The sequence below is a fragment of the Euprymna scolopes genome, chromosome 1 (assembly GCF_053919585.1).
Source record: "Euprymna scolopes isolate OS-2025 chromosome 1, ASM5391958v1, whole genome shotgun sequence".
Taxonomy (NCBI): Eukaryota; Metazoa; Mollusca; class Cephalopoda; order Sepiida; family Sepiolidae; genus Euprymna; species Euprymna scolopes.
Window position 1 is genome coordinate 155,195,815 of NC_136482.1, and position 12,482 is coordinate 155,208,296.

Genomic DNA, 12,482 nt, shown 5'->3' on the forward strand with positions numbered 1-12,482 from the left:
TAGTGCAAGACAAATTTCAAAGTTTCAAGGTCACCATCAAAAGCAAGATTTTTGACTGGGTTAAAAAATTCAATTTCAAACTGTAAAAATCTAAATTTCAAATGTCTAAAAGGCTCTTATTCAGGTCGGAGAGCAAGTGCTAGGTAAGAAATGAACATTGATGCTGTATGTGACTTAATGGTGAAGTCACAAAGTTTGTTTCCAATGCCGTGGTGACCATTTGGAGCATATTTTAGACAGAAAATGACTTATGCAAAACAATCAAGATAACAGAAACTATAAAAAATGATCATACAAAAGCTCCGTTCAGTCTCAAGAGACAATGGATACACCCTGTAAAGGTAGCTGCATGAGTACTTGTAAAGCAAGGGTTGCATAATCCCTAACCACACCTCTCCTGAATTGGCATTACTTAGGTCCAGTGGCAAGAAGTGATAGACGACTAGAAACAATGCAGAGATAAGTGGAGAGCACATACAGCAACTGGAATTCATAAATGGTCACCCATTTTAGTACTGACCAGGTTCAACATTGCTTAACTTTGGTGATCTTACGGGGGGGGGGGGACAGTGTGTCAACATGATTATGGCATATATACAAAAGCTAAAGTTTAAGTTTAAAACGTTTCTTGAAATTTTGTAAACGTTGATAAAATTTAATAAAGTTTACATGAGTTCCGTTTTTTGGGGGGTTATTTTTTTTTTTTAATTTTTTTTTTTTGAAGGGAGAGAGGGAGATCTACCTGTGTATTGTGTAATTACATTATCCAAGGAACTTAAATAAGAATATTTCATTTTAATCAAAGAGTATAACATTATCATGAGGATTTGCACTTATATTTAAAATCCATAAAAAAAAAAAAAAAAAAAGGAAATGTTTTACTTTACAATCTTGAGAGAGTGGATTAAAATGACAAATATACAAATATATTTACTAATCTCATACATAGACATTTTAAAACTGCATCTAATGTCCAATTTTTCACCATTCGCTGGGGGTAGAGGATAAAAAAATGCAACCCCTGTAAGTAGCGAGGGAATACTGTATTATGAGCTTGGTGCAAAAGGACATAGGATTTCTCATTCAATCCCGGACAATGTTGGGTCTTCCTGTTATCAATACATAATTTTGATTTAGGAATGTGGTATTAAACTTATCTAAATGAATTTGAATGGGTTCATTTTTATTTTAACTTTTAACACACACACACACACACACATTTTGCCTTTTTATATATATAAAAAGGCAAAATGTGTGTGTGTGTGTGTCAAAAACTTTTGACACATGCAACGGATTCTGGCCAGATCGGTATCGTCTTCAAGCTTAATCTTTCGGACGACAAATATCAAAAAATTGGCCAAAAACATTAATTTCTTTACCCTCAACTGGACAGTTTTTTATAAGGAGGGGTCGGTTTTTGTGTCAACATTTTCACAAAGTCATCGTCTCGATTAGATTGACTATGCTTAATTTCAACGCTTGGGACTTCCAGTCATGCCATGGAGACATCAGCTAAGATGTCACATTTTTTTTTAACGTTTCTTTTCTCCTTTGCAGTACGGGTTTAAGCCTGCCTGCCTACTACCCCCCCCCTTTTGTTAAAACCTCTCTCCACCTAGGCTGCCTACTGTTGTTTTCACCCCCCCACTACAACTTTTTTACCCTCCCACCCTCCCCCAAGGGTTCCTTACTACGCCACCTACACACACACCAAGGCAACGTTGGCACCCCCGCTAGTTTTACAATGAAGGAAAAATATTTATAAATCTGTAATTACAACTTTGAGTAAAATAACAGCTTTTATTTAATTAAATGTACATCATGAACCACTTTTTTGTAGACACATTTTATTTAAGCATTAAGTGACTGAAAAAAAAAAAAAAAAAAAAACAATCATTTGCTACATACAGTATAAACACATGTAAATACCCAACAGCAGTGACGTGCAGAGAACTTTTTTTGATTTTTAACTTTTTTTTAACTTAAAAATTTTTTTGTAGGGCAGGTGCTCAAGTGAATAAAAAAAAAAAAAAACGGTGTTTCAGTGGGGCACAGACCTATAATGCATTCCTCTGAAAAGGGCACTTTTAAAACACGAGTAAAAGAGGTAGGCGCTTGGGCACCCCAAGCATCACCACCATCATTTCTGCATATCCCTGCCCAACAGTTAGAAAACAGAAAAGAATGAAGTTCATTTATAGAGCTGTTCTAATGCCATGTTAATGCATTCGGTATAACAAGTGTGAGGTCAAACAAAGAAAAGTTTTATGCTGTATAACAGTTGCCATCATGAGAAAGCAAGAAATGTGAATACAGCTAAATAACGAAAACTAAAAAGTTTTTGGCTACAAAAATGGCTTCTTTTGCTAGTGTTTATTATTTTAACACACCCACGGTCAGTACGAGAGTGAAACAAAACTGTTGCTAGTAGGTTTACAATTCCTGCAACACTGACTGAAGCTCACACAAAAGAAAATCAATACAAGTGCAAGAATTTACACTAGAAATTGATTGTTCTGAATTCATACACTTCATTTAGAACTGAACTCAACACCGATTTGGTTAATGGGTTAAATGTATTTTTACAGATTTGAAAAGATGAAAAGTTTAAAATGTAATACAACATACTAATTGTTAGTATTAATTATTCTCCATCACTTATCAAGATGAACAAGCAAAGTTTCATGTGAACATTATCACTTGAATAATATAAACCAGAGTTTCCCAAACTTCAGGATACCACGAAGCCCCTAAGCAGCGCAAAGATTTTTCACGGAGCACTAGCAAGAAAATTTTTTTCATATTTATTTTAGAAATTAATTTCAAATTTTAATACTAACTAATGACAATGTTTACAACTATTTTTTGTTTTTGATTAATAAAAACGTTGTTGCATTATTTGTTGATTTATTTTTTATTTTCATTTTTTATGAACCACCCTGAAACTCTTTACACCTGTAGTTATGTATCATATCTCTTTGAAGTAAAATAGATCAATAATTAAACGTCTGCAGTCATTTAATTTTTCCATATAAAGCATTTATTCCTCTTTAAGATAAGGCTTAACTCATGGAGCCCCAGTGCTCCATGGAGCCCACTTTAGGAAACCCTGATATAAACAACCATTAATCAAAACTCGAGAGATGGGGGGGGGGTCTAATGGGTATACATAAACCCATAAGTGTGTAAATAAATGGAACTTTTGCCAATTTGGGGCAGTATTTTTCAGTCCTCCTATGAGGTAAGCCCATGTTTCCTTGTGGGCCACAATTACTCATTTCATGAAAAAAACCTACAACCCTAACTCTTGGTTGAATTATAGCACGTCACAATCAAATTTTACGTTTAAAACATTTCTCTTTAAAGCCGACATAATGAAGGGAACAATTTCAAAGTTACGGTCGCACAAATAGAATACACACTTTTATGCACATGTGGTGATGCTATTGAAAGAATGAATTACATCACAAGGTTTCAAAGATTATGATGAACAGAGAATAGCTTACAGAGACACGTGTCTGCTGCCAAAAATGACAAAGCATCATCCATAAATATTGGATTTACTGGATTGTTTACAATATCGAATTTGACACAAGGTCATTTTAATGTGCTCAAAAGTCGTAAATAAAAGAAATAGCGTAGTTTTAAGCAAATGAAAGAAATAGTGGAGTTTTAAGAAAAAGAAAGAAATAGCAAAGTTTTAAACAAATGAAAGAAATGGCGAAGTTTTAAGCAAATGAAAGAAATAGCGAAGTTTTAAGCAAATGAAAGAAATAGCGAAGTTTTAAGCAAATGAAAGAATGTTCACTCTCCTTCAGTACACAGGGAAGCAAATTCACTCCACCCCCTAACCCCCACCCCGAAAACAATCTGAAGGTACAGCAGTCAAAAAGGGGAGATGACAGTGCCTAAGTGGTTAACAATATGGATGTGCAAGGTTCAAACCCAGTTTGTTGAAACACTTTCGCTTAGGATGTTGGCGACCTTCACATGATCCCTCCTGTAAGTACTAAATGTACTTCTATAAAAAAAATTGTAACAAGAAACATATCGTGGAAACCAATGCCAATAATAAAATCATCCAATCCATATGAAATAAGAAGTCAAAACAATAAATATAAACTAAATGAGTACAACTATAAATAAATCCATGGTAAATCTTAACTGCTCATTTAAAAAAAATACTGACAAAATAATCATCAAGAAGCAAATTATTCGTGCCCATATGGATCAACCGATGTAACTACTCCAACAGCAGCAGCATAAAACTTTGCAAGCAATTTAACACCAAGGTCAACAAAACGTGGGTTAAAGGGAAACAACTATGAACAAAAGGTTGGTCTGAATCTATTTATAATACAACAAGGAAAATATACCCGACTCATATTTGCCAACTAACCAAACAACAATGCTGAATTAAAAGATTTTTTTTTTCTCTCTCTTAGCAAATACGACTGTTTTTTTTATATGACAAGAATCCTGTTTTATTGATTCATTATTGATTATGTATCAAAATGTACGAAGGGATCCATCAATCTCTCAGTGCATACTCAACTGACAATACCCAATAGTTGGTTGTGTTTGCTTCCTTGTATTTGTACTTTTGCAATAATTTCTAAAAAGGTTTAAAAAAAAAAAAAAAAAAAAAAAAAACGCCGCTATTAAACCTATTTTCAAAATAAAAATACAGAAAAATCAAGTAGGTTTTTAACTAAGAAAATCAAATTTTATGATGAAGCAAGACATTATGCTTTGATCTGTTTATGTTTAACAACTCGATTCGAACTACAGAGATCAAAATCCCTTGTAATGGCTACAATTTTCTATTATAATTGCTAAAAGTCATTCAAAAAAGGATTTTCTATATATATATATATATATATTTTTTTTTTTTTTATATAAAAAAAAAAAAACTGATCACTGATCACATATGTAATTTTTGGAATATGACATCTTCATTCAATAATGTACATTATAAAGATTTTTCTGCAATTCAGTTTTTGAAAATAGGTTTAGTTCTAAATAGATACCAAAGACACAAATGAAACAGTTTTTTTTTTCTTTTATAATGATGTATCATGTAAACTTGTAACTCACATACGATACATGCATAGAAACAAAGAATTTGTCTCTTCTCTGAATCTTAAAAACATTCTAAAGATTTCATTAGATGTATAATTTCCTTGTTATATACACTTCTTGGACTTTGGGTGAAATCAGCAGCAGCCATACTGCTTAGCGCAAATAACATACTAGCTGCAAATGTTCATTTTAGAGTAAAAGAAAGAGTAAAAAAAAAAAAAAAAAGAATCGTTTTGGGGGTCAATGCGATTCTTCAAATTGAAGAGAAAACTTTAACGGAGATCCTTAATTTTGAATTTAAAAAAAATCAGTTTACTGTTTGGTATGATGGTAATTTTATTTGTTTATTTTTTTTTATATATCATAAATGTACTACAAAAGTAAAGTGTAAGAATTCTAATTTACATTTACTAGACATTAAATTAATCATTAAAATTGAAATCTATTACAGATTAATTGCAACAATAATTATGATAATTAAGTGGCACTAAACAGAAAAACCAAAATGACAAAAAAAAAAAAAATAAAACAAATCCGATCAACAAATTATTTCAAGACTAAGTTGTTTTTCACTTTCAAAACTTTTCAGGGGAAAATGTTTAAATACTTTTTAAAATGTTCTTAGAGTTTTTTCTTTTTGTATTTACATGAAAAAATAAAACACTGACCAAAATTTTAAAATAAATAAAACAAATTTTGTCATAGTTTTTACAGTTGTAAACATAATGAAAACTATGTAAACAGCTGTGTGTATGTGTTTGTATGTTTGCTAAAAACTTTTGTCATCCATATCAAACAGGCACGAATGTGGTATTGTTAGAAAGAGCGATCTCTCAGATACAAAAATGTCAAAAAACTGGGGGAAAAATTATCATTTATTTTGTGTTTTGGTTGAACAAGGGGGTCAAACAGATAAAAACCAAAACATGATTTACAAACTGTGCTTGCACAAACCATTGTTATGTTCTTTCATTTTAAAAAACTAAATTTGTGACATTATAATCTGTGTCCTCCTGCAGGCTTGGCTTAAGAAGGAGTACTATGTCTTTGTTCTCTTCTCTCACTGGCCCCCTATTCCCCTGACCTGAACCCGCTAAACTACTTCGTTTGGTCATACGTCAAGAACATCACAAACATGACCTTTCACAACACCAAGTCAGCCTGATCACCACTATTTGCCAAGTATTTGTTGAGCTCCTACTAGCACTTGTAGAAAAGATATGCTCCCAGTTTCAGACCTGTATCAAGGCGGTGATTAAAGCTGAAGGCGGCTACATTGAATATATGTTAACTCTACTACATAATCAAGTTACCTGAATTGATTTTTTTTCAATAAAAGTTTTAAAATAAAGCTGCAATGTTGTTTTCTTTAGGGCGACAAATTTATCGTTTCATCCTGTACTTATGTGATATTGATGCTTAAAAAAAAAAAAAATAAATAAAAATAAAATGTATGTATTAAATCGTTTGTTTAAATTGTGTGACATTTCGACATTTTCATAAGCTTTGTTAAATATTCATTTTTTTGTGCTGCCGAAATTTAAAGAGCTCAATAGTATGCCGCCATGTAAAAAAGCTTTGGCTGCTAAGACAAATTTTGTTTCGGATTTCAATGAATTCTACGTTTCTGAACGTTTTAGATGAGGATTTATTATTTATATTATTCAGATTACTGTTCTCATCTTGAGCGTTATTCTCACGTTTTGGAAAATGTAACCTTCGACCTTCTTCAAGTGTATTTTGTCAAACTCAGGAATCTGTACAAGTTTTCAAATGAAAACCTTTAATTAATCTACTGAGGTAGCATGCTCTTGTTCCATCAGCCATGACCAGGTAAAAAGTCTTAAATAATTTGCAATTGCATTTTTAGTATTTTCTACACTTCAACCTTCAAAAGATTGTCACTAAGAACTGAATTTTACTTTGTACTTTATCCGTTGCAGCATGGGTCCTTCCGCAAGGATTCGTGATGTAATGGCTAAAAGTAGTTTTACAAATTAAAATATTTACCTATAATTTAGTACAACTCATAACTATCAAGGTTTTGTAGAAATTCCATAAATAGAAAAAGAATTTTTTTTTTTTTTTTTTATATAGGCATCGTCACTTATCAAGACCCAAAGGCCACTCGAGGATAAGGGTTAAAGCGTGTGCAGTAGTCAATCGGACAATATAGTAATCGTTAGTAATTGAACATTCGGTAAATTTGTTAAGTGGAACGGCTCATCAAGAACTTGTTTACGTTGGACTTAAAGACAACCATATTGTAGTCAGCTGGAAAACAGGGAAACAGAAGAGAGTTCTACAGGCGTGCAGTTCTAAGAAAGAAACTTTGTTCATGGAATCTATGTTTAGGTTTAGGCACAGATAAAGAGTGGGGGAAATTATTGATAGTGTTTTCAGCTAGACAAGTGTTTCTTGTGAAAGTTTGGCGTGGAGGGGGGAACATAAATTGGAGCTCAGACGAGCACTTGCCATTAAAATAACAATAAAGCAGAGAGACTCGCAACATTTCTTCTGTGAGAAAGAGGTTGCAGGGAAGAGAAAAGGACGTCTCCTACAAAGCTACAAAGTCTATTTTGAACTCTACCAAGGCAGTCCTTTCTAGATGCTCATTCCCAGATGTGGCAACAGTACCCCAGCCTTGGATGTACCTGGCTCTTATATAAGTAGAGAATTGCATAGCAGTGGTGGCTGTAGATTTGGAACATAAAACCTTTTACTCATCCAATCTCCCATACTCAGATTCCTTGTTATGTAAGTGATTATGGCCGACATATCATACAAACCTATGAAAATGCTTCTAACTCGAGTAGGTCTACATCATTATAACAGATTTATAACAAATAAATAAACTAGGACTATATAAAATACAAATGCAACTGGCATCAAAGTCAATATAGTTTTACCAACTGATTCTAGTGAGTTTTCAATTTTGCTTTCAAAAACTGTTTTATAACAAATGTTTTCACTTAGAGGTTAATTGGACTTTTTTTAATAAGAACTAATAGTAAATCAAAGTTGTCCTTTCCAGTTTGTTTTGTGACTCAATCAAAATTGCTCCCACTCATTGCAAAATAGAAATAAAACTGATAAGAGAAAGAATATAAAAACTGGAACAAATGAATTCATTGAAATTGTGTATTCGGTAAATTTAAATGTTTAGAAACAAAATTTCTATGAATAAATTAAATGGTAAGAGATTGTCAATCAATAGATTGGTTAGGTTATCTCTCTTTTTACCATGCGAACACTGATCACCTAATATCACTTTCATAATCTATTACAAATTTTACAAACTAATAATGATTACAAAGCGAAAATGTGTGTGTATGTGCATTTCTTTTGTATGTTCGGTAAAGGCTTGGGGGGGGGGCAAACTGTTTCAAAAAAAGGCCAAATTCACAAAATTTGGCCTTAAAAATGCTAATCTGGCAACAATATGACTGACATCAATTTCATATAGCCTTGTTTTCGAATATCATTATAATAATATATGATAATTGTTGTAATAGTGCAAGGAAGAAACTCGTAATTTTGACACTTCACTGAAGAAAGAAGTCAGCGAAACATTACATAAAAAAAAGGAACATTTGAAAGCAACAGGGTAACAAAAATAAGAACATTGTCTGCCAAGAGATGCTGGATTGCAGGAGTAAATTAAAGATTGTCTCTTACAATGTGATTTATTATTTGTATTGAACTATGTAGCACAATATTACTTTCTGAGTATTTATTAGTACTTATTAATTTATTCCATTTGCGTTAATTTTATATTTAAAATACAATGGACACTATTTTCATAGAAACGTTAATGAACTCATATTTACTGCATGCTGTTACATTTTCTGTCAAAAAAAAAAAAAATCTAATTTTTTGGTCTATCCAGAAAAATATCAGCTTTACCAAAACATTTGTTGATTTGATACATTTCCCATTCCATGAAATTTCCACAGATTCTGCTCAATTACAACTTAATGCTGAAAAAAAAAACAACAACATGGCAATTTTGATAACATGTAACAAAGAGTCGGGAAAGTTGCCTGTGTTAAACTATATGAACTCCCAAGTGTGTCATCTATGTTCAACAGAAATAGAGGAACAGGTAGTTACCCACACGGATCATGATTATGCCATGTTATAATTTTGGTAGAGTTACTGCAGTATTTTCACTAGAGCATGTTGGCAGCGTTCGCATGGTTTATCATTTGAGTACCTGATTATAAAAAAAAAAAAAAATAGAAACTAATTCCAACACTCGTTAAAAGCAAGTCAAAAAAAAAATGTAACTTGCCGATTCATATGAATATATATAGAGAAACATACATTACGACCATGTCATCCCTATAGCCACCTACCTTGAAATTGCTGCTGTCAAACCTGACATAGTTATATGGAATAAGTCAGAGAGAGTTGCAACCTTGGTTGAAGTGAATGTCCCTAATGATGGAGGTCTGAACAGAGCTGAAAAGGAGAAACAGACCAAATATCAAGGTCTCATGTATGATATGAAAAGAAACTGGAATCTTAGATATCAATCATACCAGGTATTATAGGTGCCACGGGGCTTATGAAGGAGAACCTGAAGTCCTACCTAACTAATATTCCTGGTGAACCAAGTGCAAAAGAGATCCAGACAATTGCACTTAAGGGAACAACGAGAATACTAAAAAGAGCTCTCGGTTGGTTTCAATAAAAAGCAGGACAATGTTGGCAGCTGGTTTAGCTGCCCCATACCCAGCATTACAATCTTCAAAGAAAGAAAAAAAAAAAACACAACAGGAAGACCTCCAATCTGTAGTGGAATCGGGACATAAATGGACGATCACATTCAATGCTGTCAAGACTAAGATAGTTTCCTTCAATAATTACAGGAAACCTTCTCAATCATCAATAGCAGTGGCTACAGATACACTACCTGAAAGTACTTCTTTTAAACTTCTCGGCCTAACGTTCACAGGGAACATGCGTTGGAACAAATACATTGAGAGCATTGCCAAGGCTGCTGCGAGGAAGGTAGGCTCTTTCTTTGCTAGAAAGCTACTTATGCCTAAAAGTATCCTATATATCTACAAGACCACCATTCGCCCATGTATGGAGTATTGTTGTCACATTTCGGCTGGTGCATTTGCTACTAGTCTCTCACTCCTGGACAAGGTTCAAAAGAGAGTTGGCAACCTGATGGGTCCTGAACTGTCATCTAAGCTTTAACCTCTGTCCAATTGACGAAATGTTGCATCCCTTTGCCTGTTCTACAAGTATTTTAATGGTGAATGCTCTGACGAACTACAAGCACTTGTACCCCCTCGACGTAAATACCTCCGACAAACGACAAGATCCCGCCCCCACACAGAGATCCTTAGATGTAAGAAAGCCTTCTACCCCAATAGTTTCTTCACCAGAGCTGCTAGATTTTGGAACTCCTTTCCGGGATTCTGTTTTCCTAACTGTACTGACATGCAGAAGTTCAAGTGTAATGTGAACAGACATCTTGCTGCTCATCTCCCTTCATAATATTGCTGCACTCTTATGTCCTCAATAGTAGCCCCCAACATTGGCACTGTGTCTTGTTAGGGGTCAAAATGAAAAAAAAAAAAAAAAATAATAATAATAATAAATATATATATATATATATATATATATATATATATATATATATATATATATATATATAGATAGATATGAGAATAATGAGATGAATTAGATCACAGATTCATTAACCTTCTGCTTTCAAGCCTTACAAAATTTTTATATAAGACAATAAAAACTGTAAATGTTATATATATATATATATATATATATATATAAGCAATGATATAAGAGAAATAAACACGTTTGGTAAAGTATTTGTGCCAAAAGTTCCTTTATTCTCACCTATTTTTACTAGAAATTTCAAATTTCTAATTTATTTTAAAGCTAAAAAGGGCATTTATTTAAGAAGACAATCATTTGCCGCATTTAAACCAAGTAGGAGTTATTTTCCCATGTGATCACTATAACTTGAATAATGTAAATAACCATTAATCATAGTTTTTTTTGGGGGGGAGGGGATTTGGAATGCAATCTAGGGTTATTTTTCAGTTCCAAACTAGTTTTCCTTAGCATCACCAGTACTTGTTTCCATTAATTTTGACTTTGTATTGAAGTTTACCAAAAACTAATAGAAATTTTAGATATTTTCAAAAAATTATCACTTCATCAGTTTTTTTTGTTGTTTTTTTTTGCATTCATGAAAAACTATTGAACCAATTTTGAGGAAAGTTGACAAAATAATAGACAGACAAAAATATCAAAAGCATTTTTGACTACCATAATAGGGGCAAACAAAAATCAGAATTTAAAAATGTTTTTTGAACAGTCAAAACAAGAATATTTCAAAGTTTACTATCATGAATACGCTTAACCATTTTGCTGCAAACAGCTTTACCATCATGTTATCGCTCTCACCATTTATTTATAATTTACACAAAATCTGCATTTCATTTATTATCTTTAAAAAAAAATCACCAATAAAATTATCAATCATGGTACAAAAAGAAATATTTCTGGCCTTGAGTTCGTTGACACCTCCATTAGAGAATTCTGATTTATCAGGACAGGAATTCAAAATGAGTCATATAGTACTTCTACTAGTATCTCATCTGTACTTTCCGTGACTTCTGTAATATGCCTCGGTCTCAACTGGTTTCAATGTCTTTTGCATGGAAATTGGTTTCCTTTTATGTCATATACTAGCCTGGACGCCCGACATTGCCTGGGTGTTTAGAGGTGCGTGTTGAGCAAAAAGTTGTAGTAGGCAGACAGTCTCAAACGCATGATGTGAAGGCGGAAAAGAAAGTGGGTGTGTGTGTGTAAGAGTGTTGGTTGAGCAAAGAAAAAAGGAAAATTGCAAGCATAAAAAAAAAAGTGGTAGTAGGCAGGAAGGCTCGAACCCGTACCGTGAAGGAGGAAAAGTGAGAAAAAAAAAAAAAATGTGACACGTTAGCTATTGCGCCCATCACCAAACCAAAAGTGATGTAGGTTTAAATTAAAGCTAGACAATCAAAAAAAGGCAATGACTTTCAAAAATATTGGCGAAAAAAGTGACCTCCTCCCTGTAGAAAAGTGCTTAATTGGGGGTGAAGGAATTAATGTTTTTAGCCAATTTTTCGATATTTGTCGTCCGAAGAGTTGAGCTTCAAAATGATACCGATCTTGTGAAAATCCGTCACCTCTGTCAAAAGTTTTTGTAAGATAAACATACATACATACATTTAAACAGACAGGTGAGATTTATATTATAGATGACCTGTCAAATTCTTTTTGATACTATTCCCTCTTCCCAAAACATACGTTCAGCCCTAAAGTTTTTGAAGAAAATTGTCTCCTGGCCTATACACTTCAATCATCTGTTTTAGCAT

At 33.0% G+C, this 12,482-nt stretch overlaps 1 protein-coding gene across 1 annotated transcript in view; it reads right to left on the reverse strand.

Annotated features, from left to right (window-relative positions):
- Positions 1 to 12,482, reverse strand: part of LOC145276776 (uncharacterized) — a 140,532-nt gene that overhangs the window by 75,507 nt on the left and 52,543 nt on the right. The window contains exon 2 of the mRNA XM_080128051.1: positions 9,441 to 9,546. Within this exon, the coding sequence (XP_079984177.1) occupies positions 9,441 to 9,469 (29 nt within the window). The 5' untranslated portion in view covers positions 9,470 to 9,546. The remainder of the gene's footprint in view (positions 1 to 9,440; positions 9,547 to 12,482) is intronic.